The sequence below is a fragment of the Cercospora beticola genome, chromosome 2 (genome assembly GCF_033473495.1).
Source record: "Cercospora beticola chromosome 2, complete sequence".
NCBI classification, from domain to species: Eukaryota; Fungi; Ascomycota; class Dothideomycetes; order Mycosphaerellales; family Mycosphaerellaceae; genus Cercospora; species Cercospora beticola.
In genome coordinates, this window is record NC_088936.1 from 4,220,705 (window position 1) to 4,247,767 (window position 27,063).

Consider the following 27,063-nt stretch of genomic DNA (forward strand, 5'->3'; position numbering starts at 1 on the left):
TCGCCTTGAGGTGATGAAGGTGACTTCGGCTCGTTGAGCGCGCTGGACTTCGATAGCTGGAGTGTGGTGTTGTGGTAAAGAGGTTGATCATGTAGGAGGCTACGGCAACATGGAAGTGCCTAATGTTTGTCATGGAGGGACGAACTGAAGGCAATGGGTGCCGATGCTGCTCACCGTTTTTGACTTCACATACGCGACTGCCATTTGTTCTGGCTTTAGATCAGTCCGCAATTGCCCTGCTTCTCGCTTCGTTTGGAAAGAGCCACCTTCGTATGCAGTTGCGTACCGTCGTGGCCTCTGCCAAATATTCTGGACTCTGCACGATACGATAGAGCCTCACCGACGATCTCCATGCGCCAACCTCTGATCCAGAGAAGACAAATCTGCAAGGATCGATTCTCGCCATTGCCGTCACGGCGCACATCCAAGAGCGCTCGGCAAGCTCTGGTCCGCAATGCTCTTGTAAAGTGCTGCGCCTCGATCTTCTATTGATCTGCATCACACGAATGTAATCAAGGCGTGTTCCACGAAGAAAGAACAACTACCAGATACTGACTTCCTGAGCGTGGGCTGCTATTGCTGGGTCATAACTCAAACATCCTAGGCAGGACTCCTTCGCATTCAGCCGCCGCTCTCCGTGAACCTTTTGCCCATCTCGAAGGAAGCTTGGAAGTCTAGCAGGCAGCAGTCGAATCTGACTGAAGCTTCTTGGCAAGGTGCTCGTGCTTCGAACCTTGCTGCGAGTCGCCCTCTCCGAGTCATCTGGGTCCTGACGACTTCTGCGTAAAGCTTCCGCTGCTGCTTCAACAACGAGGCAGTATCAAAGTCGTCGAAGATACCTCGAAATAGGAGGCGCCAATCCTAAAATAAGAACCCATGCACATCGCCTCTTCGGGCAAATCTCGCAGGCCTTGGCGAAGTTATCGTTGGTCCTCTTTCAGGAAATTCTCCGTCTGCAGAAAGGATCTTGGAAGCTCACGAAAGAATCTTGTTCTTATGCGGGTTTCAAAGTGATCTCCAATGAGGAGCAAAAGTTCTCGGCTAAGACTAGTCCTACCCCTCCATCCTCCAAGCCTCCTATTCGAATCCTTCGACAAAGTGGCGGCTGCTTACTAGCAACGTCGCGTAGGGCTCAGACACATCTCACAGCTTCCACGACAAGCTCTTGACGTACACTCATTTGTACGGACTGCCAGAGTCCATCGTCTTGCCTATCATGAGCGGCATACTTCATTATGGCGTGCTAGCTTTATCGCTGGCAGCTCGACTATTACTTGCAGTGCGTACAGCTAGTGGCCGTACTGTGTATCGGTGTTGAAGGTGCTAAACAAGACACAGGGTCTAGTCATTTCCATATTGAAAGTGCTGTACAACATCTCACCTTTCCATCCTCTTGCAAAGTATCCTGGACCTCTGCTATGGCGAGCATCTCGGTTCTTCGCAGCGTATCACCACTCTACTGGAGACCTCTATCAACATATTGCTGCCATTCACGAGAAGTATGGCCCAACTGTACGAATTGCTCCCGATGAGCTTGTCTTCACAGCTCCGGAAGCGTGGCCTGAGATCTACAATTCGCGTCCTCAGTTAGCCAAAACCCGCTTTCACTTCGGACAAGACGAATCTGGAAAGATCCCACAAAGCATGATAACCGCACCGGATCTCGAGCACATGCGATTAAGAAGACTAGCAGGCCCTGCTTTTCTCAACGCAGGAGTGGCGGAGGTCGAGCCAACGATGCAGCACTATGCCGAGATGCTCTGCTCTCAACTCAAAGACGCGAGCAAAGATGGGTCTCAGAACATGGTTGAATGGTTTCTCTGGGTACTCAACGATGTGATCGGCCAACTTGCACTTGATCAGGAATTCGAGTGTCTCAAGAAGCGTCGCTTGCACGAATGGCCTAGCTACCTCTTGCACATTCTCAAAGTCGGAGCCATCGTCAACCAATTCAAGCGATATGGTATGAAGATGAGCATGCTCAAGATGATCATGCCCAAAGAGGCTGTCGCAAAGCAGGAAAAGTTCTTCGATCATGCCAAGAAAGCCGTGGATGTCCGTCTCGCCCGCGAGGATGATGGAAGCTCTCCAGCCGAATCTGGCAAGCGCCCAGATATCATCGGACTTATGCTTCGCGAGATGAAGGGAGGAGACCGCCTGACCGAGAAGGAAATCCTGGCCAATTCTATTTTGATCGTCGGAGGAGGTGCCGAGACAACAGCAACGACGTTGACAGCGACTTTCTACCACGTATGCAAAACTCCACGCGTAATGCAGAAGCTCAAAGAGGAGATTCGAGGCACTTTCGCGAGGAGCGAGGACATCACGCTTAAAGCTACAGCAGACTTGCCATATCTCAAGGCCACGCTCGACGAGAATCTGAGAATCTTCCCTACTGCTAGTTACATCACACCGCGAACGACACCGAAGGAAGGCCACGTCATCGATGGACAATTCATCCCCGGTGGCACCTATGTTTCCATGGGCCAGTGGTTCATGGGCAGATCAGAGCGCTTCTTTGACGATGCGATGGAGTTCCGGCCTGAAAGATGGACGAATTTGGAGGTGCAGAAGGCATGTGGCAGGAGGGTCGATGAAATCTTGAAGCCATTTAGCATGGGTCCGAGGAATTGCGTTGGAAAGCTGTAAGTTGAGATTGGATTCTGTGGCAGACAGAAATGGTGCTGACGAGGTCTTAGGTTGGCATTGGCAGAGGCCCGCTTGATTCTGGCAAAGTTGATCTGGCATTTCGATTTTGAGCTTGATGGCGATCATGCGACTTGGGTTCAGGATGCGCGGTTCTACGTAAGTGGTTCCTTGCTTTGCTGAACAACAGACGAGAAACACTAACAGTGATCAGGTGTTGTGGGAGCTGCAACCCCTCAGGCTTCGCATTACCCCAGTTCAGTGATCTGAATGAGAGGCCGAACCGCCATTGCTGGGAGTATACATTCTAACGTTGAACTGAAGTCAGCTACAGCTATTTCTAATCTCAGTCTTAGTCAGGCCGTCTCCCAGAATTAACTAATGCTCAGCCAACACGCGACTCCTCATCAGTCTGTGCGTGACCAGAGAGCGCTGTGCAGTCCCTCCCTCGCACATTCTCACACTTGTGCGGTCGCGACCATTCCTGCTACCCCCATACCTGCTCGATGACCTCTCTCATTCTACTTCTTATTCTTCACCACCTCGATCCACTGACCAGCACCCTTCTCCGCATATCCACCCTTCTTGGGCTGCCCATACGCAACCTGATAGCGTGGCTTCTTGCCCTTTGGTGCTTTGACAAGACGCACGAAAGTCTTTGTCTTCAAGCTGACTTTAGCCTCCACGATACGCAACCAAGCCATTTCCTTGTCGAAATCCCCATCGCGTGGGTCCCATTCAACGAACAAATTCGTGATGCCCTTGATGCGGTCCTGGCCGAGTGGATCGATCTAGCGGCAGAGAGCATCGGCCCCACGAGTGCTCGCTTTTACCAAGAAGTGGTTCTGCTCGTAGAAGGCTTTGAGACCTACGCGGTGTCAGTACAAAATACTAAGATCTGGAAAGGATTCCGGGGCTGTTATGACTTACCTTCGTCACGCAAAAGGCGACAAATCCTAGTGACCGGTGGTTGAAGCAAGTCTTTGGACTTTTCTGGGTCGATTCTGACTCCGAGCGTTGGGTATGCCCACCAGAAATGAGGCTCGTCGATGTTGATGGCGCGGATCTTGATTGGATGCTTGTGAGAGCTCATGACGACGGCGTACTCGACGATGCGAACAATCAGCTCGTCAGGCAAGGCAAGAAGGCGGAAGGGTTTGTCTTCGTTTGCGCCAGTGTCAGAGTCCTTCGTCGCTTCGGGAGCACCAACACGACCGGCTGTGTCATTCTGGGATGCCGTGTCTGTGATCTTCATGTCTGCGAGATCGTGCTCAACACCTGCAACCTTCTTGGAGTGGCCAGATCGACGACCTCTGTGCTTTCGTGCCATCGTGTTATAGTTCGGTAAGGTGCGGTTGGATTTGAGAGTGTCAAGTGCTGATGTAGATGGGCGGGGCGAGAAGCAGTGCGATGCTCGTGCTGAAGTCTGTTCTTGGTGTCGGATGTAGAGGTTAAAGTCGTGCAGGACATGCAGTAGCTAAAGAATGCCAGGCGAGCTCGTGGCGGGTGAATCCGCATTCCATTCACAGTGAATGGCGGGTGCTCGCCTGCTGGAGGTGAATTGAGTCCTGACTCGGTTTGTAGGTACATGAAGAGTCAGACATATAGAAAGCGTACTGTACATAAAGCTTGTTCTGCTTATAGATGTTGCTGCCGGTGTATGGATATATATGAGCTCAGGATCAAAACTATGCTGTTCAGTAGAACCACAATTTTGGAATGAAGCCTTTGGAAGTATTGAACTGCAAATTGTTCACTATACGTTTCGGCCGTCAAGTTTGCTGTAGAATGTGAGCTTTTGCTGAACAAGGCTGCATGCATGTCTGAGTACACTGCATACCAGGATATGCCTTCTCCTGTCGCTTTGCTCTCTGTCCGCACCCACTCGCTGTCGTCCCCCTCAATTGCGACTCTGCCCTTATAAGAGCTCGTCTCCAGAGCCTCACTCCAAGCGTGATAACTGCTTCCTTCTTGTTACCATCAACTCAAACAGCGGTCATATGGTGCAACGGCTAGCACACTTCCTCACCAAAGGTTGCCAGGGACTTGAGCGTGGTCTAGGGACGTCCGAACACCGGTTGTAGCACGGCACTGCCACGTTTGGTGTCCGTGTGAAGCGAGAGATCCATGTTCGATTCATGGTATGACCAAACTTTTTGCTCTTGCTCTTGCCCTTGCCCTTGCCCTATGTGGCTCTCCTCCACAACAATCGGCGTCACCATCCCTAAGACAAGATCTAATATCTCCAGACCCTCATGCAAAACATCATAACTGCTTCCGTTCTATGACCATCAATTCAAACACCCGGCCACATGGTGCAACGGTCAGCACACTCATCACGAAAGGTGCCAGCCGAGTGTCGTTATAGCGTGGTTGTCGACCGGGTACCGGTTGTAGCACGGCACTGCCACACTTAGGTGTTCGTGTGAAGTGAGAGATCCGCGTTCGACTCGCGGTGAGGCCAACGATTTTTGCTCTTCCTTTTCGTACTCCAGACGATGGCCTCCGAGTAGCAGGTAGGTCGGTCGTTGTTTGTACCGTGATCAAGCGAGTGAGCCAGCGCGCTGGTCGTCGTCTTTTGCACTTTGTAACGGTTTTGCTGTGCGGTACCAGCATGTTCTCTTGTACAAAGAGGCATCGCCAGCGCCAGTAGGCCAATGCAACGCGCGTTCTGTGGTCGACAGTAATGAATTCCCTGTTCACTTCTCGCATGTTCACTGAGTGGTGCTTCATGACGCAACATCTCATCTTTTCCAACACTGAGAATGAGCCGGCCAGACTATACATTCGCCAATACTGCGATCAAGGTCCATAATGGCTCCGTAGTGCAGTGGACAGCATATCCAGTACAAATGAGGGCGATGCTGGGTCCCGGCTACCCGGTTGTGGCGTTCACTCGTTTGCGGGTTTCCCCAGCGAAGAACGACTGGAAGACCTACGTTCGAATCGTGGCGGAGCCAAGCTCTTTTTGCTTTTGCTTCTGGCCCTTTGCAAACCTGGAGCGAGGCTCAATTGAAATGAGGTCGGTTGGTTGCACATGTACACAAGCTGAGGGTCAACCCCGGGGCGGAACGGCGCCAGTATTCAGTTAAAAATAGGTCAGGGCGGAGGCATGGCATAATTGTACTGTTCAACCCGTATCGATTTTGCTTTTACCAGTCTGATGATACACACGCACACCAAATCCGCTTTGAAGGCCAGCCATTAATGTTTGGAAAGCAGAAACGCCGTTGGCCAACGTACTCTCCAGAAGTTATGCTACAGTTGGAGAGGATCCGTGGCCATGCGTACCCGCGAAACTCGACAGCCGGCGAGCGTATGGTGCATGGAGCCAAGCGCCAAAACCAGAGATCGCGCATGAAAATGAAACCCAGAGAAATGTGCGCATTTCGCATTGATGCCCCTCGTGCATCTTGATCCGCAGTAGAGCGCCCTCCCGCGACCAAGCAACAAGTCCATCCCGTGAGAGTACAGTCTAACTCGTGACATCGTGTCCTTCTGTGAACTTCATTATGTAGGTGCTGGTGTCGTATGTTGCGCTCCGCATCGATCCAGAGGGCGTTCTAGACACATTAGTACGCATTGAGCATGTGAAGTTTGATGAGTAATCACCAGTAAGGCCTCTCTCCATATGGCTCGCGGGCACCACCGCCGCCACCGCCGCCGTAGCCTCGGCCACCTTCTCTCGGGGGAGGGCTTCGTGGACGGCCGGCATATGGCTCACGACCATGTCCGTTGGCGTAAGGCTCCGGCTCGTATCCTCGTCGGGGCGGTGGTGGGCCGTAGCGGTCATCTGGGTAGCCGCCTCCACGTGGTGGGTAGTCATCGACAGGTGGGCGACCGCCGCGTGGAGGACCATAGCGGTCATCGCGTGGGTCACCGCCGTAGTAATCGCGCGGTGGAGGAGTGCGGCGACGATAGTCGTCGCGGCGTGGGCTATAGCCACGTGGCGGTCCTCGGCGATCGTAGCCTCCGCCACCATAGTAGTCATCTGGAGGCGGGCCATAGCCACCACGGCCTCCGCGGAAGCCAGGAGAGCGAGATCGGAAGCGCTCACGTGGGCGTGGCACATCAGTTTGAGGCTACAAGTTGTAAGCATGTGGTGGCGCCGCAACGTCGATACTGTTCCACTTACGTCTGAGATGCAGCGGACAGTAGAGCCCTTGAACTCGGAGTTGTCGAGCTTCTCCACGGCGGAAGCTAGATCAGCGGCAGTCTCATACTCGACGAAACCCTTGCCAGTGCCGCTGGGGTCACGCTCGCGGTTGACCTCGCTGTAGACAACGTCCAGGCCTGACTGACGCGCGAAATCCTTGAGATCCTGTGTGAAGGTGTAAGTGGAGGTCTTTGTCAGAGGTCGACACGATGATCGCTGAATGCGTCTGCATTTGGACCAAGGTAGCATCGACATATGCTGTAGTAGTGGGTGAGGGAGGAGTAGCTAACCTGCCAGCTGGTCTCGAATGGCAATCCAGTAATGGTCATGCGGTGGATAGTACGTCTTGGACGAGGGGCCATACGAGGTTGCTGCTCGAAGCCATCACGAGGACGAGTTGAGCCACGGGCGAATTGAACGACGAGCCGCTCGCCCATGAACTCGGATCCATCTAGCCAGCGGAAGATGTCAGCAGTCGAGAACATAACCGGGAGGGAGGTAGGGGACGGTGTGCAGCCCGAAGGCAAGTTTAAGCATGGGCGATAGCGTCGAGGGGAGACGTACGGAAAGCTACAGGGCGAGTTAGCAGGTCCAGCACCATGTTTCAAGTAGCAACGGCAGCCATTCATTCGGCGGCGTGCAGGAGGGGAGCTTACCTGGAACGACATCACGCGCATCCATGGCATCTTTGTACTCGATGAAGCCAAAGCCATTCATCAGCTTGATCTCGGTAATCTCGCCGGTGCCATGGGTGTTGAAGTGGTTCTCAACGTCGGCCTTGGTAGCTGTATCACGATTCCGGTCAGCGTTGCCAGGTCAGGACTCGGTCTGGTGGATGCGACAAAGGACGGCCAATGAAGCGCCAGCTCCGGCTCCAGTACAAGCACGAGCAAGAGCCGCAGCAGCAGAGGACATATGCGAGGCAGCGGCAGAGATGGCCAGTTCCCCTCCATCCATTTTTTCGATGCCAATATTGCGCCGGGCCACAAGCAGCTGTGTCCAACCAGAACAGGCCATCCTGCTTATCCATTGAAAGTCCACGGGAGGAGGAGCGTACCATTGCGTGGGAGGTTCCCTGTCAGGCGCGTTCGTTAGCCAGCTGTCGACCGCCCTGCAATTGCGAGCTGGCGCATCGCGCAGTTTTCGTGCGCGCGCGCCAGCCGATGCATATGCGCGAGGCAGGGAGCGGTGGTGGTCCTTACCGAGATAGAGCCTCGTGTTGCTGACACCAGATTCGGCCATGGTGATGGAGTGCGCGCGCGTGACGATGGGCGGGCGATGGGGAGAGCTTCACAGAGAGCGTGGCGTCCGGGCGCGCGTGATCTGGAGGCAGGAAGCAGGCCGGAGCCGTGGCGGGAAAGGCCTGGTAGTGGGAGATGTCGAAGCAGAAGACGGCCGTCAAATGGCGAGGCGAAAGCACAAAAGCACTCGACGTGGTTGTACGCGTCGAGGAAAGACAGAGTTGGATGCTGCACGAGGCCGATGTGGTGGAGAGGGCTCGGACGGTCGTCGCGGTGGGTGAGGCGGAAGAGGTGAGCGACAGAGTTCGCGGGCGAGTGAGCGGGAAGCGGCGAGCACAGACTGCCAAGCACCAATCATGAGCTCAGAAATTGCTGTGGTAAGCGGATGCATCTCGATTTCTGGCGTTGCCAGTCTGACTGGAGCCAGGCGCTGCAAAATTGCTGGGAAATACAGCGTTCCACGCCGTCCGCAGAATACACAACGTCGAGCACGCTGTCTGCTTGTACTATGTATATAGCCAGATTGTGCGCTGTAGAGAACAAAGCCAAGCCGTAGATCGTGAACACCATCTCTGCTTCTTCGCCATGAGATCACCTTTCTGTGCCTTTACCCCGATGCAAAGCCGCTTCAAAGCCGAGGCGAGCGTGCAATAAATGCCCTAGCAATGATGCGCATGTGAAGCTGTCGTCCACCCGCCCGCCCTCTGCTGCAACGCTCCTCCTGCACGCTTGACCGCCTCACCAATTCCTGTGGAGGTCAAAGCCGCGACAATGGCCGCTCCCAGCATCATCTCTGCAGCTGCGAGGCGGCGACTCGTTCAGCTCCCCGAGATCTCGAGGTTCACTGCCCGGACACGTGCTACTGCCGCCGCGAGCCCCATAGCTTCGAGATGTCTGACGAGGGGCTACAGGCCTGCTGCTATTACGGCAGGCCAAAGACGCGCCATCTCGAGCACGACACGACGACGATTTGCCTCCGTGGAAGATGACTGGAGCGACCCATTGCAACAGGAGCGAGAGTCTGATGAGGTGGACATATGTATCGTCGGTGGCGGCCCAGCAGGACTGAGTGCAGCTATCAAGCTGAAGCAATTGGCAAATGAAGCAGGCAATGAGGACTTCCGTGTGGTGCTGTTGGAGAAGGCGGGCGAGATTGGAGACCACATAGTGTCAGGCAATGTGTTAGAACCAAGTGCTCTCGACGAGCTCATTCCAGATTGGAGGTCTGAGGACAACCCGAATCGATTCGAGAATATCACGCCTGCCACAAAAGACAAGATGCGATTCTTGACCAAATCGAGTGCCATTCCGATCCCTGCGCCACCTCAGATGAACAACCACGGTAACTACATTTTGAGCTTGAATGAGCTGTCCAAGTGGCTAGGCGAAAGAGCAGAGGAAGTTGGCGTGGAAGTGTATGCAGGCTTTGCAGCGTCGGAAGTTCTATACACCAAGGAAGGAGCTGTTAAGGGAGTGGCGACGAACGACCTGGGCATTGGACGAGACGGCAAAGCAAAGGATTCTTTCGAGCGCGGCATGGAGTTTCATGCACGATGTACACTTCTGGCCGAGGGATGTCACGGCAGTCTGACGAAGAAGGTCATCAAGAAATATGACCTTCGCGCGAACAGCCAACACCAAACTTACGGACTCGGTATCAAGGAAGTGTGGGAGATCGATCCTGCTAAGTTCGACAAGGGCCTCGTCGCGCACTCAATGGGATATCCACTTCCGAAGGACACCTACGGAGGTGGCTGGATGTACCACTTTGGCGAGAACATGGTTTCGATTGGATTGGTGGTCGGCCTTGACTATCCCAACCCATGGCTAGCACCATACGGCGAGTTCCAGAAGATGAAGCAACACCCATTCTACAGACAGTACCTCGAAGGTGGCAAATGCATATCCTATGGCGCACGAACATTGAACGAAGGAGGCTTCCAAAGCATACCCAAGTGCGCTTTTCCCGGGGGCGCTCTGATCGGCGACACAGCCGGCTTCCTCAATGTTCCCAAGATCAAAGGGACCCACACTGCCATGCGCAGTGGCATGCTTGCCGCAGAAGCCGCCTACTCAGCTCTCTCCAGCTCCAACGATACCGAAGGCGCCGTCTTCCTTTTCGACTACGAAGACAAGCTCCGCAAGTCTTCCATTTGGAAAGAACTCAAACAAGTCCGCAACATGCGACCAAGTTTCCACACTCCCCTCGGTCTTTACGGCGGTATCCTCTACTCCGGTCTCGAAGCATATCTCTTCCGCGGCTACACTCCCTGGACTTTAAAGCACGGCAAGCAAGATCACGCCGCTACTAAGCCCGCTTCCGAATGCCAAAAGATCGAATACCCAAAGCCCGACAACGAGATCTCCTTTGATATTTTGACCTCCGTCTCCCGCACCGGAACAAACCACGAAGAAGATCAGCCCTGTCACTTGCAAGTCGCGGACTGGGATAAGCATGCGGAGAAGGAGTATCCCAAATACCAAGGCGTGGAGAACCGATTTTGTCCTGCCGGAGTGTATGAGTATGTGGAAGATGAGAGCAAGGATTTGGGCGTGAGGTTCCAGATTAATTCGCAGAACTGCGTACATTGCAAGACATGCGATATTAAGGTGCCCGATCAGGATATCAACTGGCAGACACCGCAGGGTGGGGAGGGGCCCAAGTATGTGATGACATAGTCGCGGAAGGAATGGACGGAGAAAGAGATGGCGAAAGGCATGTTTCAACAAGGTTTTAAGGCAAGAAAAATCTGGAAGTCCTCCATCGAGTGAGAAAGTGCAAGGTATTACTATTGTGTGTGTAAGTGAGTGAGTAAAAGAAGCAATTATGGTCACAGTACTTTACTCATCTCTGGCTGGCGCACACTTTTCGTACAACATGCATGCTGTGCTGAAACAGGAATTGATGAGGATCGCTGATTAAACGACGTGTATTTCCTGTCATGATGCCGTTACCTCTTCAACGCGTCCAACTAATAATTCTATCTTTCATAAAAGTAAACAAAGTATCCTGCTGAATGGCAAAAACAATCACGCTCGGCAGTAGGGCTCATGTCGTTGCGGAGAAGGCCCCTTGCAAACCATCTGAAGAGTGGTTCTCAGTGCCTTCGGCGATGAACTTCATGCTACCAAATGTTACCGCTAGGACGACAATTTACTGGTTGAGCCAAAGCGGCGAGAGTGATCGTTATTGAGCAGGAGTTTTTTGGTGGTAGAAGCAGGCTCAGGCTAGGGACTCGCGGAATTGATTTGGAATACTGTTTACTGAATCGCAAGATCAGGCTTCCGTGCTGAGGGTATCCTTTTCGGCCGAGCTCGAATGGCGAGCAGCTAAGTGATACGAAGCAAAGGAGGGACACCGACGGGTACGTTGTTTCATTGATTCGCATATATTCACACACATAAATCACACGGATAAGGCGCTCAAGCACCTTGCATCCCCCTCGCCCACCTTTCTCAAACAACCCCCTTCCTCATCTCATCCTCCAAAACCATCCCCTTAACCCCCTCCCCCCTCCAATCACTAGTCCAAACATGATCCTCCTTCTCCCTCTTCTCCGACCACTTCCACCTCTCCGCCAACTGCCGTCCCAACTCATCCCTCTCTTTACCCTGAATAACATCCACAATCCTCTCCCCAATCGTCGGCAAAAATTTATACCCATGCCCACTTCCTCCCGTCGCAACAAAAAGCCCCTTATACTTCGGATGATACGTAATCAACCAATCTCCCGAAGGAGTATCCGTATACCAACAAATCCTCGTCGAAGAAAAAGGTCGATCGGCTAGGGAAGGAACCGCATCTCTGAGAAAATCTCTACAGACTTTCTTTCCTTCGGCTGGGATATCCATATCGGGGTCGTCGAGTTTTGTTTTTGGGATTGAGACTGTGATTTTCTCGCCTGAGGAGGCTGGTTTTTCTGGGTGGGGGATTGTGACGAAATTCGCGTAGCCGTAGCCATGGCGGGCGATTTTGAGCTTGTTTTCTACGGGTGGGATAATGAAGAGGCCGTCGTTTTCGCGGAGGATTACGGGTTGGCCTTTTTGGGTGAGGCGGGCTTGTTCTTCGTCTGTAATGTCTACGAAGGTGAGGACTTGGCCTGTGGCTGAGCAGATTCCGCGTGTGTCGAGGAGTTTGGGCGTCCAGGCTCCTGTGGCGAGGATGGTGAGATCGGCGGTTAGGGTGGTGTTGTCGGCGAGTTGGACACCCAGGACGGAAGTGTAGGAGGAGTCGAAGAGGAGTCGCTGGACTTCGGCGGTTTGGAAGTGTACGCGATTGAGGGCTTCGACTTTTTTGCGGAGGAATTTGAGGCCGTTTTCAGCGTGTGCCCAGCCTGAAGTCCAGTTTACGTAGCCACGGGTTCCTATGAGACCGCCGGTGGTGCCCATAATCTTGCGAGCATCGGCTTCATTGTCGAATACGGTGATGTCTTTGCCAATCTGGAGACCGAGCTTTTCTGTGACATTTTTGAGGGCGGCTTCGAGGAATGTCTCTGCGCTTTCATTTCTGCCATTGGACATGATGGCAAGGCCTGATTGAGAGAAACGTCCTTCCTCTCCAAATTCACCTTTCCAGTGTGGCATGGCCTCTTCCATGAGCTGGGCATAAAGCACGTCCTCGTAGTCTGCACGAATAATTCTTGAACTGTCCACAGACGATGCATCTTGTGCCGGGAATTGTGTTCTTTCGAGGACGGTGATCTTGGTCTTCTTGAAGTCTTCTCGTTGCGCCAGCGCGTATGCAGTACCCAGTCCAAAAACACCAGATCCTACAATCAGTACATCTTTGGGGGCCATGGCTTGCTGTGCCGTTTGCCCGGAGGCAAAATGGCTTGCGATTTGGTGGACACGCTCCATGGTAGCAGAAATTTACAGTGCCACAGATATCAAGAGAGATGGAGGAGGAGAGTCAGAAAGTAACACCTACAATAGAAATACACCATGTCAAGCAGCTAGTCGGCCAGACCGCTCGTTAATTGACGGCAAATGTGATGCAGCGCCTGAGGTGTGGTGGAGGTTGTGTCTCACAGGGAAGTCTTTCCCGAGTGCGCTATCCAATGCCGGCAATATCCCTCGACCTCTTCTCGTTCCTTCTCCTACACACCATCACACATCATCTCTCCTTTCCGCTGCACGAATCCTCCCAGCAGCAGCATCACTTGTGACTGATGCAGCGAGTGTTACGCGTTCGACATGTAGTCGGCACTATTTCGCAGGGCGTGAAGTCCTTGCCTACGGCACCACACATCCGACGACAATTTGCATCCAGTCGGCAGCATCGGGCTCCGAACCTGCGCAATGGAAATGCCACCGCCCGTCCCGTCCAACAGGCGAAGGGCGCACCTGATGAGCAGCCTGAGCCAGCACCTTGGGTGAAAGAGGAGGGCAAGAAAAAGCCACTCGACTTCAAAAATCTGCCGCCGGGAACGGTCGGAGCTGCTCTACTGCTAGGCGGCCTCGCATACTATCTAGGAGAACTCTTCGTGGCTGCCAACAAGCCATGCGACAATCCACATATTGCCGAAATCTCCCAGCAGAAGGACGTCGCGGCGCGCTACGATGAGACGGCCGACAGTTTCGATAGCGAGGTCGGCGTATCGGAATGGCTGATGGGGATCAACAAGACTCGCGAGCAGCTGGCTGCGGGATGTCAAGGCCATGTTCTGGAAGTGAGCTGCGGCACCGGCAGAAATTTGGGCTACTTCGATGTCTCGATTGACGGTAGATTAGAGAGCCTCACTCTGCTAGATCTCAGCGCACCGATGATCGAAGTGTGCAAGAAGAAGTGGCAGGCCTTGTACTCGGAGTACAAGAAGCCAGGGTGGTTCAGCAGCACCAGCGCCCTCAATCCTGATCTCAAGATCCGCTTTGCTACTGGCTCAGCTCTGGGCGAAATGCCACTGGCACCGACTGATCAGCCGAAGAAGTACGACACGATCATTCAGACCATGGGACTCTGCAGTACGGACAAGCCGAAAGAGTTGCTGGAGAACTTAGTAAAACACTTGGACACTAGTAATCCCGATGCTCGAATTTTGCTTTTGGAGCACGGACGGAGCTATCGAGAATGGATGAACAAGATTCTGGACAATTCTGCACAGAAGCATGCCGAGTTGCATGGCTGCTGGTACAATCGCGATATTGGTGCGATCGTGGAAGAAGCTGCTCAAAATACTGGTCTGGAAGTCTCACGCGAGCGCAGAAAACATCTGGGAACTACATGGCTGTTTGAGCTGAAACCAAAGGTCGTGGCGGCAAAGACAGCCATCACAGAGCCCGTCTCGAAATCCTCCCAAGCTTCGGAAGAAACTTCGGATCAGCAGCAATCTGGTGGATGGCGCAGCTGGGTTGGACTCAAATGAACGAGGCACGCTGCCTTTGTCATCCGCCCGCACCATCGGTGTCGCCTACGATGCTTCCATTTTCTAAAAACAACGCTGCCTGCATGACGAGCTTCAAGCCCAGCGCCCAGGCCAATGCCGAAGAACTTGCATGCCCAGTTCAATGAGATAAGGTCAGTCACTTCCAATATCCTTCACAAAACAACACCAGCCGTTCATGATGACAAAACCACACTCCAAAATATGTTTCAAGACGGGGCAGAGAGCCTCGCTCATTGTTGAGAGAAAGCTTTACTGATACAACACGCACCACTTACGATCCTCGCTCACATCAGACACGAAAGAGTTTAGACCTCGCTGACTGTGCTTAGTTGATAGTGGAATCATATGTCCTATGACGGGAAACCCCGAAATGCCGAGAGACAAGGCTCATAGCGGTGGAGGATAACACAACATTGGCGGTGAATAAATATCGATGGCTGGAAAGATCTCTGTGCTTCTGCTTGTGCGTCTGCATATGCAGGGGCTCTAGTCCTTGCAAGTTGCGCTTGATTCACATGCACTCACATGGGTTTGGACCTGGAAGGTCGTGCGAGAACGACAAGAATGAGCTTTCATAGCTGGTCGAACTCGACACTGTGACAAATGACTACGTTCTATCAAAGTTCGATGATAGCGCCCCAGAAGATCTATTCCAGCATTTTCCGAAACCAGTGAACACTGTGAACATGTGAATCGAGTGGAACATTGCAGTCCTCGCATGCGGTCGTGCAACAATTATGTCTCATCAACAAGAACTCTTTTCACCTCTTGGAAGCTGATCTCGAAATCAGCGTAAATATGTGCTACAATCTTAGTTGAGGTTGTTGAGAGGTAAAGGGCAACTCCTCCGACATATCGCATGCAATGAATGATGAATGCGATATGATCGATGGAATTTCATGTGTGCAGCTGTTCGAGACACATAGCCTCACAGCACCTACAAGTCATGGCAAAGTGGCGCACGACAGGCAAGGCATTGCGTTGCACATGGGAGATTGGGAGACAAGAGAGGAGAGAAGAGGTACGAGTGGGCAGAGGAGACCGGGAGTGAAACATCCACGCAAAAAGTGTGTTTGTTAAGCATGAGTTGGCATTGGTGCACTACCCTAGCCATGCTCACTACTTGCTTCTGCGTTTCATTGGCAAAGCTCATGCTTGCCGATGCCTTCGCAGACATCTAGCCACAATCTCTCACCCACTTGCTGGGCCTCTTGCTTCTCTCGCTCACGCTCAAATCTCTCATGTGTCGTCAATCTTGGTTGAGCTCACTTTTCGTGTGAGGCTCTTGTGTGTGTGTGTGTGGGGGGGGGGTGCGCCTGGGGCTGGCTGTCTTCTGTTGCCAGCGCAAGCGCGCAATAAGTCTAGTAGTAACCCGTAACGCAATCCAATAGTAGTCGTGGCAGCCCAAGTGAGAAGCTCCGGATTGGGGTTGTTGAGTGGAACGCCGTAAAACACCGCGCCATGCAAAGTCTAAAAGCAAATAATGTCATCGTGGTGAGCCGCGTGGTTCTCGTAACGACTGGTGGGTGTGGAGGAGGACCAGTGTGTCGATGAAGTAGGTGGCGTCGGCCAGATGTGTCGAGGTCGGCATCGAACCTCGTGTTATAAGTAGTGTTGGTACAAGAAAGACCGGGTATACTGGTACAGGATGCCGTTTGGTAAAGTCATTAGGTCTTGCGGAAGTCGGAGAGCACAGGGTAGATGAGCTCGAAGGCCTGGTAAATCTCTTCACGGACCTTCGCTCCCGTAAGGACGATCTTGCCGGAGACGAAGATGAGAAGCACAATCTTCGGCTTCATCATGCGGTAGATCAAACCTGGGAAGAGCTCGGGCTCGTAAGATGAGAACATGTGATGGCGGCTGGCGAGGCCCTCCAATCGAATGGGGAACTTGATGTCGCAAGAGCCAACAATGTTCTGAATCTTGAAGTCGGTGAATTTCCTGTTGCAGGTTAGCGGCGCTCATCGCAGCGGATGAGCATGTCGGATGACATACGCATTGAAGCCAAGCTTCTGAATGATGCGAGCGTACTTGCGGCTGGCAAGCTTGCTGTCATCTTCAGATTTGGCACCAGTGACGACCATCTTGCCGGAGGCGAAGATGAGAGCGGTCGTCTTTGGCTCGCGAATACGCATGATGACAGCGGCGAAACGCTTGGGATTGTACTCGGCATTACGCGCCTGTCAAGTGTGAGTTGCGACGTCGCATGAGGGGGTTAAAATGTGCGGGCAGTCTTACGTGGAGCGCAATCGTCTTCAGGTCCAGGCGGCAGTCCAGGTTCACCGTAGCGACAATGTTCTGCAGCGTTGGCACGATGCCACTAACACCCGTGGTCGCTTGCCCTGGCGTGGCAGCCGGCGTCGCGGGAGTCACCCCGTTGCCTTGCGCGGCATTCGCGCCCTGCTGTTGCCCATTCGCACTGTTCTTGCTCATTTGGCCAGCGTCGGAGGAGGGTGGTGTCAGGTGGCCGTTTGCGCCAGGGAAGGACAGCGACGATGGAGCGGTGAACTGCTTGGCCTCGGCCGCGGTGCTCGGGTGCGTCATGTACGCTGTGGACTCCATGCTTGCGACGAGTCGGTTGGTGACGTCTTCGGTGGTGCTCGGGTCGCGCGGGTGTTGATGCGCGACAAGTGCGAAGAGTGCAGCGGTGCAGTGGTGTGTTTGCGGCGGTTCAGATCAGAGCAGACTAATCAAAGTGTCTGAGCTGATGCGCTCGCGGCGGTGAGGTCGGTCGGTTGGTATTAGAGGTGGCGAGGTGCCGTCCAGCAGAGCCTCGTCGCGATTGGCGGTGATGATGGATGCGACGCGAAGGGTCGAGTTGGAGGTAGGTAGGTTGGTAGGTGGTCGCAGTGTTTACCGAGCTTGGCACTGGGTGACTGCGCGCCAATGACAGCGGGCGCAAGAATGCGACGGCCAAAGAGTGAAGGCGCGACGGGGCAACGTGGCAGCAGCGGGCGGCAGGCAGCAACTGAAGAAAGTGAGTCTTGCGACGATGCGGATATCGAGTGGTATTCAGTACGGCTGCTACGGAGGGACTCTGGATGGCACGGCGACGAGAGGAGGTGGGAGAGGAGCGGCAGCCGTTGCGCGGTCGTCGGACTTGGGTCGGGCCAAAAATTCCGCTCGAACTTGGGCTGGGGAAGAGGTCTGCTTAAGTAGTCGTCGCGCGGGCCCGCCCGTCACGCGCCAAGGCAGCAAAACTCGCTGCCCCATCCGCATCCGGCACTAGCGGCTTCCTCCTGAAAAGTCTCTGATTAGGCAGGGGGCCTGCGTTGGCTTTCACTCACTGCGCCTGACGTGCTGCCGCTGCCAGCATCACGCATTCCGCCTTTCAAAGGGCATTGTCTTCTCGCTGCTTGTCCATCGTCTGCTGTTGTCGTCAAAACATCACCGTCGTCGCAGTGCTACGCTGCTACACGCGTCACAGTACCGTGGGTCGTGCATCGGGCGGCGATGGAGATAAGCTTCCTGAGGCTGCTTGCATGGGACGAGACACCTCGCCTGAAGGCGATGACTCACGAAATTTCTGCATCATCCGCGCCACCACCACGACCGCCAACGCCCCAAAGCATACCAACAGCTGGCAATGAGCATGCAACAGACAGCTGTCGACTGCAGCTGCACACCGCGCACACGACCACTCGCGCCCGCCGACACCGACGCCGACGCTTCACTTGTTTGCCCGCCGTTGCTGCAGTGGCGCAAGGTGCCTTTCCGCCACAACAGCGGCAAACCGCGCGTCGCTGGGCCGACTCCGCGATTTCGTCGCACCTTGCGCCGTCTTGCATCAGCGACACCCAGCAGAGATCCAGAGAATTTTTTCTGCTCTCCCGCGCGCTGACCGCACCGTTGCGTGCTTGTGCGACCATGCCCATGTCCACACGTGCTGCCGTCCTCCGCCAAGCGCATGATTTCTGCCTTGCGTCCATCTCCGCACGCGATCATCTCCGCCTTGCGCTGATGCCAGATGGAACATGACAGCTGTTGTGGGGACTGCCACCGCGCTATCACATGCTGCCCACACTGACGCTAGCCGCTTATCGCTTCTCATTCGTCAACCACTTCGTACGGTCTTCAGCGCGGCCGCAAGCCGGACCACAAACCGTGGCCATACAGCGACTGCACAATGCTTTTCGTGCAAAGTGGCACGATAAATTTCTTCCACGATCGGCACAATCTTCGTCACACAGGCGATGCCGGCATGTTCTGGAATCTTGACACGCGTGATCGTACGCTGATTTTCAGCCATTCTCGAATTTACGTTTCGAATGGTGAAAGCTGGCCATAGGTTTCCGGATGTATACCACTTGTCCGCGACACCCCGCCCAAGGTTCCGAGTCAGATCCTATTCCTGTTTGGAAGAAGGCCTGAGACCGCCTCATGCCTCAGTCGTCGGAAACGTGCAAAGCGCCGCAGACATCTATTGATCAGTTCCAGTCCAGGCCGATGACTGGACGCTGAGGATGTGCAGAAACACGTAGCCTGATTTGCGATCGCCAGGTAAGAGCAGGACTCGAATCGGATTATGGCATCATTATGCCACCGAACGCAACGTCAAGTTCTGCGCAACAAGGTTTGAGCAGCTGCCGTATATTTTATCTCAACGACTGTGGCAGAGCACACAATTTTCGAAGCTCTCGAAACTTTGTACGTCCGATCAACTCCGGAGCTCCAGTTCTGCTTGCGCCACACAGCTACCTATGGCATGCTGGAGTTTGTACCTCCTAGGCAGCTACAATTTCGAGGAACTTTGCCGTGAGGTGCAGAATTTCATATTCGATCTACTTCCTGCAATCGAGCTAGCAAAGCATCAGAGAGGCATCAGGTCGAGCTTGGCCTAACGCAACGCGAATTCTCATCGCTCGCAGTTGTCAACTCTCTGGCGTGTACGGCACTCCGGTCTCAACCACATACCCTCATTCGCTCGTGGCTTTTGCGCGAATCACAGGACCAGATACAGACGACAGGGCCCTTGCAGATGGATTTGCATGTGATTGTGCACGTACCACCTCTATGACTTCTCCTCTCATGCAGGATCGCAATCTCGAAATCGACAAGAAGGATTTCGGGCATTCACAGCATGCTCATGAGCGACTCAAAAAACTCAGATTGCGTTGACTGTTCTTTTCCCTGCACACAATCGTGCCGAATGCTGTCGAATACCGATGCTGAACTCCAGCAAAGACTTCAAAAGAGCGTTTCCCTGCAGCGCGACAGCCGCCGCAACAATTTCCATGACATTACGCGCGCACTAAAAGACATACAGATCCTCAAGCACTGCTGCCTTCTCCCACTCCGTCAATACCCGTCCTTCCAGCGCCGCAGAGAACCGCTTCATCGCCCAGTCCGTTTTCAGACAATACCCAAACATATCTCCCAACTCCCGAACGCTATCAGTGCCGTGAATCTCAGCAATCTGCGTCGCCGTACAGCATCCAGCTCTCTTCATCTCAGCCGGCTCACCTCGAAAAAGTAAATCATCGGTGCTCTGATCGAAATGCACCAAAGGCGTGAGAATATGCGGAGGCATAGCGAGCCGAGGCGACGGAGCGCGAGGGATAGGCGTCGAAGAGCCATAAAGCCGTTTCTGGACGATTTCCAAGTACGAAGCACCTAACTCCTCCCTGTCCAGTGGCAGACCCAACTCCTTCAATCCTTCGAGCGTTGTACCAAAGGGCAAGTCAAGATGATCGAAGAAATCCTCCAATGTATCCACTCGAGGCATCATAACCGTTCTGAGAGCGGCGAAGTACTTTGAACGCGCGTCACTAGCATTGATGTCGTCGTCGCTCAAAGTTGTCGTCAATTCAGAATAATACGTTCTGTTATGCGCGTGGAGGAAGAGCATTCCAATCCATCCGAGCACATTACCAATTCCCTCCGCAGACATGTAAGGTGAGTCTTCCCCTTTCTCCATGAGTTTGAATTTGGCCCATTGTGCTGCCGCGCTGTTCACTAATAATGAGTTTTGCAAGGGGTGTTCCCATACTCCTCGACGTATTAAATATGAGAATATGAAGTCTCGGAGGTTTAAGGTGCAGGGGAAGTCGAGGAGGGGGTGGAGCTGTTCAGTGATCCGCGCCTCAGCCCGAGCACGGATGGGATTGAGTATGAGGATACGATTCCTCGGTTCGTCGATCACATCTCGGAGTTCTGTGCATATGCTGCGGGCGAGTTGTACTTCTTTGGCTGAGAGGTTCGATAGGACTTTTAGTTTCAATTCTGGGGGGAGATCGAGAAGGCTGGTCGGCGTGCCGTTATTAGCATTCGGGTCCGTCATAGTTGGAGGGAGATTCTGAGTTGAGCAGGAGGATGTTGATTAAGATAGAATTGAGAAATCTGTGTTCGCTGTTCAATTTGAATTGTTCAAGCTGTCTGTGTTGTGATATGCTTGATAGTGTTCTGGACGAGCTTATATCTCTCTGGAACGCTTGCTGCCAATAGTGAACAGCATCGTCGCGAGACTGGTCTGACCGTGTCTTTGTTTTCCTGTGAATCACTCGCGACAGAAGTGAGACACACGTGCGTGCGACATTGCTATGAGTACGACATGGCTTTGATGTCAAAAGTCCTTGAGAACAGCTCGCTCATGTCTCATCTTATTGTCAGTCGGATTCTAGGCATCTAGATCATACTACGGTCACAGTTCTTGAAGTTATGAGAGCGAGAAGTCAAGAAACATATTTCGAACAAACCGAAATATTTTGTGAGAACTATGTAATTTTTCAAATCTCAGGCATCCCCATCTCCTGGCTTGCTCTACTAGAAACTTCTTCAGCAGACACCAGCCGGCACAGTAAAATCATCCGTGAACACCTCACCCTCCTTTCGTGCATTCTCGCCCAAACCTCTCTTAGCAAAAGCCCTCCAGATCAAACAAATGTTCTGCCCACGCGTGAGCGCACGATCAGCGTCCAAGATTGCATTTCGCGCCTGAATAAAACTTGGATTACAAGGCTGGAAAGCCAGAGCATCAAGCACGAGCTTCATGGCCAAATACTTGCCATCACGAGGGATTCCAGTCCTGGAATCAAGCGAAGGGGTCAGATCATTTGTGTTTCCGCGTGCGTCAACGAGGTTCCAGAAGAGCTCGTAGAGCATTGTGCACCAGACTGTGCCGTACTCGTGAACGCGGCCGAGAGAGTTGAGGGAGGAGTAAGTGTATGGGTTGGTTTGCATGTTGGTGGAGTAGACGAAGGCACGGATTCCGTTGGGTCGTCCGGTGGCGTAGTCGCCGATGGGGTAGTTTGTGTTGCGTGTATCGCGGCGGGTGGAGCGGATGGCGGTTGCGTAGAAGTCGGACCAACCTTCGCCCATGCCGCCGGATTCGAGAGTGGAGAGGCAGCGGGAGTTGGCTGGGCCGCCGGTCATGCGGTTGGTGAGGCCGTGGGTGTACTCGTGGATGACGATGCCGGCTTCGAAGGAGCTGTCGCGGTTGGGAACGGTGGAGTTGAAGCGGTACATGCGCATGCGGCCTTGTTGCCCGTCAGGAGGGGTCGCGAAGTTGGCGTTGTTGACACCGGAGCCGTCCTGGGTATTGAGGATGACAGAGTCGTCACCTAGGCCTCCACGGCCGAAGTTGGAAGTTTGGAAGTTACCGGCAGCTTCAGTGAAGCCAAGAACATAGAGCACATCGCGGAAGTAGTTTGAAGTGTAGAAGAGCTGGATCACGGAGGCCTCGATGTACTCAGCTGGCTCTAGCGATTCACTGAATTCGGCGCGGTAGCGGTTCGAGCGGCCACCTTGAGGACGAGGCTCTTCAAGGAAATCTGCGTCGCCATCAGTGTTGGGCTGGGCAATGGCATTGTTGCCGCGAGTTTCCTGATAGGTCGTGAAGGCGTCCTGGTGCCAGCCATTCGGGCTTCCTCTGCGATCGCGTGGGTTGGTCTCAATCTGGCGCCGATTGCCTCGTGGATCGTTGAGTGGCCACGGGAACACTTGGTAAGATTCGGCGTCGGCGACGTAGTCGGTGACGGCAAGGACAGCGTTGTCGTTGGTTGCATCGACGTAGGTCGTCAGCCAGGAGTCCCCAACGTCGGTCTCGACGCGCCACGCTGAGACGAGCTCGCCTTCTGGTGTGCGATAGTAGACCAACTGTCCGTCTGGTGGCGATTCGACAGCATCTCCTAGACCCTGAACTGTGAAGGAGCGAGCAGTCTCCTCGACCACAATCTCAGCTGCTGCAGGCTCGATTGGAAGGGCAAGAGTGTCAACGACAGTCTCGAGAACTGGCTGTGGCTCAATGACTTCTTCTGGAGCTGGAGCAGCGTCTGGAGTTGTTCCACTGAAGAAAGAGTTTCCATAGGAGAAGATCGTCCCGTCTGAACGAACCTATCGAGGCATTAGCAAGTCGGTTTGATTTGGTTCAGCACAGATGTTCCTGACAACGTACATTAACGTTAAAGTCCGCATCGTCGATGTCCAAGCCATTCAAAGTCTGCTTGAAGTAGACATGCGCGATGCCACTAGCGGAAGTCCAGCTGTCTCCAACTCTTCTAAACTCTGCATCGGGAAATTCGCTCCTCACAAGAGCTTCAGCAGCATCGACGGGGCTACCACCAACTCGGGCGATCGAAGCCGCTGGCTCTCCATCCTCAGCCACGTATGTAGCCCTTTGTCGAGGTCGGAAACGTTCCAAAGCGTCGGCAGATTGACGTTTGTGCATATGATGGGGGTGATCCGCTTCGTGAGAGGTGAAGTCGTCGACAGGATGAGCTACGGCATTGAGCACAAGCAAGCCTGACAAGGCTGTCAAGTGTGAAGTCCTCATGGCGGGCAGCAAGAGACCAGAATGTGGATTTAGGCAGAGAAGGAGGCGCTCTTTGGCTGAAGTTTCGAACTTACCACATTTTGAGATAGGGCATGCATTTATATATACATGCTAGAGCCTATTCTCGCCGCTCAGCATCTCTGCTTCGCCTGCAAGGCGGGTCAAGAAGCCCAGAAGCGTGCCATTTCGGCCTGCGCATCCATATTGCATTCGACCCCGCAGTCTTCTCGAAAGGCAGAACCAACGGGGCACGCGCGCAATTGGGCTATCAACTTGATAGCGTGATGTTGCAGGAGATAAAAATCGAATGAAGCGTCTTGGACGTAGACTGCTTGCTTGGCGGCGGCACGGCATAATACCCTAAACAGTGTCGATGCAACGCTGTCTGCACGTACTATTGACTGTGAGAAGTTAGCGAAGAGAGAACTGTCAGATAGCGAGTTATTTCGGAGCGGTTGTAGGTGAAGTGGCATGCCGTTTGCGCTCAGCAGGTGTCACGAAAACGGCAGGAGACGAAAGCCACCAGGCCGTTATAGGCAGGCAGGAAGGCTCATTAGAGTCTTGGCGCAATGTCCAAGAAAAGTCCAAGACGGAGTCAAGATTGACGACGTCTCTGCAGCGTGAACGCAACGTGAGAATTAGCTCCTCCTTCCTCGTGTGAACACAAGATCGCCATGCGCTACGATGGACCGGATGCCAGGGGTTCGCATGGACAAGGGCTTATCAGCAGCCACAAGGTCATGGGACACTCCACTTGTTGATAGCGCGGCCGATCGCTATAGCACCCGCAAGATGCAGCTCGAAATAGTCAAGAGAGGAAAGAAGGAGAAGGCAAGGTCTAATATCCTACGTGTGGTGAGTGAGGTTCAACTACTGTTCGTTGACTTACATTGTATCTAAGCCATCTGCAAGCGATCCGTGTTGCTGTGCATGAATTCTGTCGCCTCCCTTATGTGGATGATCACCAAGGTTGCTCGAGTGAAGATGCTGTAAGTCGCCTGAGGGCGCCTGAAAGATACTGTGCCTCGCCAGTCCAAGCTAGACAGACGCAGCACGCAATGCTTGCAATCGCTCAATCAAGCCCATTGAGCACCGCCTCTGCTGCTCCGTACGCCGTACTCTCGGCATGCTCTTCCGCCTTCTTACGACGGAACTCTTCGAGGTACTCGGCTGCCTTTTCGCCAGAGATCTCGGTGAAGTTGCTATTCTTCGTGGCACTGCCTGTGCTCTTCTTTCTTCGCGAGTTCGTCGTCTTCGCTGCGCCGAGTGTGGGAAAAGCCTCTTGGTCTGCTACGTCCAAGTGCTTGGGTTGCGGCTTAGGCAGACTTTGCTTGCGTTGCTGCGGCTCACCAGTCACAGTGCTGTCCGTGTCCTTGTGTCGCTTCCCTCTAGTGCCATGACGCTTCTTCTTCTGCGCCAGCACTGCTTCCTCGTCTTCGTGCACGAGCTTGTTGTTCTCGAGAATTTCCAGATGTACTTGCTCCAACTCCTTCTCATCCTCTCCGGGCTCGATCAGCTTATCGAACAAGTCGCCCTCCTGAGACGGCTGCCCGTGTGGACCTTGCCCTACACTCATGAGGATGCGATAGGCACGTCGAAACTCATCGCGAATAGCCACAATGCCGTTGTGCGTAACAGTTCGGGCGACATTGTGGCTAAGCTCAAATGGGTCTTCGATGCAGAAGAGGTAGCGATGCTGGATTTTCTTGCCCTCGCCTTCTTCAGTGGTGGCCTTGACCCAGCCCTTGGCCTCCTTCGTCATGATCCCGCCAGGAGTGCGAAGGGAAAGTACTTGCTGTGTCCACCGAAACTGAGGACCGTTGCCCATCGAAGAATAGTACTGGAAAAAGCCGGCAAGTAAAGAACCCAAAGATTCAGCATTGGAACTCATTTGACCATTGTGCAAAGCAGCCTCGATCTCTTGCTCGTTGCGCCAAAAGTCAACAACCCAGCCATCAACTTCAGTCCTGGAATAACCAGGCGGTGCACAGTTGGGATTCGGGCGCCAGGGCATCTGTAGGTTTGGCAGAACGGGCGGCTGCACCACGTTCACGAGATAGTGTAAGACCATCAGCACGTAGCCATAACTCGATAGCGTGCCTGAATAGGAGCTGTTGATCTTGCGTAGCTTCGCGAAAGACTTGACGAAAAGTACCATGGGTCGGACGCGTGGGTCGCATTTCGAGTAGCAGCGCAACATCTGAGTATTGTGTAGACCGAGGGGGTTGAAGAAGTTGATGTCGCATTGAATACCAATACCGTCCTTTGGGAAATCGAGTGGCCCTGCCTTTCGCTCCCGTGTCCACGATTTCTGCTGCTCACGCCGAGCTTGGGCAAGTTGTTGTTGTCCATTAGTGTTTTCCTCAACAGTGGCAGTTGCGGTGATGCTAGCTGCCTGCTTCTGTACAGTCGCTTCATCGCCGTTGGTAGTGACGGCCTCGACCGTCACTTGGGTTGTGACCAGTTGCGCATTTTCCGCGCCGGCTTGGACAGTCTTTGCTGAGCCATCGATGGCTCGGGTAACATCATCTTCCGCGACTTCATCCTCCTCTTTGTGAAGATGCGGATATTTCTTCTCATTAGGGAGAAAATCCCACTTCTCTCGTTCTATGCGAAGCTTGTCGAGCAGACTCTCGCCCGGATCCTGGCAGATTTTGATAATTGGCACACGAGTCCGCGTCAGCAGACGTGCGCCAAAGCCGACCTTGAGGAGCTCTTTCTCAAGTGAGCGGGGCAGATCGTCCTCGAACATAGAGAAAACAGCTTCCGTGGAGTTGGGATCTTGCACGACTATAGCCAGATCCATGTCGGAACCGGCGCTGGCGAAACCAGACTGGAAGCTGCCGAAGCATTCGAGCGATATTTTAGGTAGACGAGGATTGGCCGTGCACACATTGTCGCAGACGCGCTGTAGCGCTACGCGAAACTGCTCCTTCTCATCGCGCTCAGACTGACTCATTTCTACACTGGGCACCTCTCTGCTTGCCAGGTCGTCTAGATACTTCGCTTGTCTCTGGCGCAAGATGTCCCTGGTGGTGAAGTTTGACTGCGTCTGCCGGGCGTTCGGATCGTAGAGATTACGCGCGCCTTGCTGTGGTCGAGTCTGGGACTGCACCGGGCCACCACGTTGGAAGGCATCTGGATCTAGTTGAATCTGCTGGTTGCGCTGCTGACGAGGCGCGCCGTTACCTCTGCCATTGCCACGTTGATTGCTTGGAGGCCCATGAAATCCTCCCCGAGTCTGGCGGAACCCTGGCGGCGGTGGTGGAGCTGGTACAGGCGCCATATGTTGTGCGAGATGCTCTGGTGGCGGAGCATGGCGTAAATGGGGCGGCAGGAATCCTGGAGGTGGCATCGGCGGACTTGGCGAAGCCATAGGCGGGGGAAACATTGAGTGACCAGACATCGGACGAGGAAATCCGTGACTCGATGGAGAGCTTGGTCCAGAACTGCCACTGCCGCTCATGAGTCGTTGATGATGGAAGCTGCCGTTCTGCGGCGGTGGTGGATACTGAGGTCCGTAACCTGGCGGAGCCATTGGAGGAAGGCGCACTCGTGGCCTCGAGTCGTTCGGCACATCGTCTGGAACGGATCCGTTGAGCAGAATCATTCTACGAAGTCTGTCCTCCAAGTTATTGGCATCCTGCTGAGGCGTGGATGGGTCCATGTTGACGGCTGTCTTAGCTCGAGGCGCTTGAGATGCTGATCAGCCTAAGAGCTGAACCATGCGCGCTTGGTGATGGATGGAGTCGTGAAGGGCTTCTTAGTCCATCGCGGGGGACGAGATTGCTTCCAGCAAACGGCGCAGCTCGACCGCCAAAACCGACTCAGGCACCTCCGCCTCCGCCTCCTGCATCGAACTGCGTT

The 27,063-nt window shown here is 53.8% G+C and overlaps 10 protein-coding genes and 1 non-coding gene across 11 annotated transcripts; 4 read left to right on the top strand and 7 right to left on the bottom strand.

Moving 5' to 3' along the window:
* Window positions 1-1,216: 1,216 nt before the first annotated feature.
* On the top strand, window positions 1,217-2,911 carry RHO25_003597 (uncharacterized protein; the record flags this gene model as incomplete). The annotated part of the gene is made up of 4 exons (XM_023599092.2): window positions 1,217-1,279; window positions 1,339-2,645; window positions 2,700-2,805; window positions 2,861-2,911. 4 exons carry the CDS (start codon window positions 1,217-1,219, stop codon window positions 2,909-2,911), a joined length of 1,527 nt encoding a protein of 508 aa, XP_023456107.1.
* A 256-nt stretch (window positions 2,912-3,167) lies between these two features.
* Window positions 3,168-3,976, bottom strand: RHO25_003598 (uncharacterized protein; the record flags this gene model as incomplete). Its single annotated transcript, XM_023599093.1, has 3 exons — window positions 3,168-3,419; window positions 3,480-3,514; window positions 3,577-3,976. 3 exons carry the CDS (start codon window positions 3,974-3,976, stop codon window positions 3,168-3,170), a joined length of 687 nt encoding a protein of 228 aa, XP_023456106.1.
* Window positions 3,977-5,462: 1,486 nt separating this feature from the next.
* On the top strand, window positions 5,463-5,606 carry RHO25_003599. The gene has a single exon. It is a non-coding gene; the product is annotated as a tRNA-Leu (tRNA).
* Window positions 5,607-6,254: 648 nt separating this feature from the next.
* RHO25_003600 (uncharacterized protein) lies at window positions 6,255-8,044 on the bottom strand (the record flags this gene model as incomplete). The annotated part of the gene is made up of 7 exons (XM_065602419.1): window positions 6,255-6,728; window positions 6,782-6,967; window positions 7,093-7,253; window positions 7,367-7,372; window positions 7,459-7,587; window positions 7,860-7,877; window positions 8,005-8,044. The coding sequence occupies 7 exons, from the start codon at window positions 8,042-8,044 to the stop codon at window positions 6,255-6,257; spliced, it is 1,014 nt and encodes a 337-aa protein (XP_065458491.1).
* Window positions 8,045-8,814: 770 nt separating this feature from the next.
* Window positions 8,815-10,722, top strand: RHO25_003601 (uncharacterized protein; the record flags this gene model as incomplete). Its single annotated transcript, XM_023599095.2, has 1 exon — window positions 8,815-10,722. The coding sequence occupies one exon, from the start codon at window positions 8,815-8,817 to the stop codon at window positions 10,720-10,722; it is 1,908 nt and encodes a 635-aa protein (XP_023456114.1).
* Window positions 10,723-11,499: 777 nt separating this feature from the next.
* RHO25_003602 (uncharacterized protein) lies at window positions 11,500-12,900 on the bottom strand (the record flags this gene model as incomplete). The annotated part of the gene is made up of 1 exon (XM_023599096.2): window positions 11,500-12,900. One exon carries the CDS (start codon window positions 12,898-12,900, stop codon window positions 11,500-11,502), a length of 1,401 nt encoding a protein of 466 aa, XP_023455441.1.
* A 311-nt stretch (window positions 12,901-13,211) lies between these two features.
* RHO25_003603 (uncharacterized protein) lies at window positions 13,212-14,405 on the top strand (the record flags this gene model as incomplete). The annotated part of the gene is made up of 1 exon (XM_023599097.2): window positions 13,212-14,405. The coding sequence occupies one exon, from the start codon at window positions 13,212-13,214 to the stop codon at window positions 14,403-14,405; it is 1,194 nt and encodes a 397-aa protein (XP_023455442.1).
* Window positions 14,406-16,093: 1,688 nt separating this feature from the next.
* On the bottom strand, window positions 16,094-16,988 carry RHO25_003604 (uncharacterized protein; the record flags this gene model as incomplete). Its single annotated transcript, XM_023599098.2, has 3 exons — window positions 16,094-16,367; window positions 16,422-16,606; window positions 16,665-16,988. The coding sequence occupies 3 exons, from the start codon at window positions 16,986-16,988 to the stop codon at window positions 16,094-16,096; spliced, it is 783 nt and encodes a 260-aa protein (XP_023455438.1).
* A 2,689-nt stretch (window positions 16,989-19,677) lies between these two features.
* On the bottom strand, window positions 19,678-20,706 carry RHO25_003605 (uncharacterized protein; the record flags this gene model as incomplete). Its single annotated transcript, XM_023599100.2, has 1 exon — window positions 19,678-20,706. The coding sequence occupies one exon, from the start codon at window positions 20,704-20,706 to the stop codon at window positions 19,678-19,680; it is 1,029 nt and encodes a 342-aa protein (XP_023455440.1).
* Window positions 20,707-21,200: 494 nt separating this feature from the next.
* RHO25_003606 (uncharacterized protein) lies at window positions 21,201-23,196 on the bottom strand (the record flags this gene model as incomplete). The annotated part of the gene is made up of 2 exons (XM_023599101.1): window positions 21,201-22,757; window positions 22,819-23,196. The coding sequence occupies 2 exons, from the start codon at window positions 23,194-23,196 to the stop codon at window positions 21,201-21,203; spliced, it is 1,935 nt and encodes a 644-aa protein (XP_023455436.1).
* Window positions 23,197-24,268: 1,072 nt separating this feature from the next.
* RHO25_003607 (uncharacterized protein) lies at window positions 24,269-26,863 on the bottom strand (the record flags this gene model as incomplete). The annotated part of the gene is made up of 1 exon (XM_023599102.2): window positions 24,269-26,863. One exon carries the CDS (start codon window positions 26,861-26,863, stop codon window positions 24,269-24,271), a length of 2,595 nt encoding a protein of 864 aa, XP_023455437.1.
* Window positions 26,864-27,063: the final 200 nt, after the last annotated feature.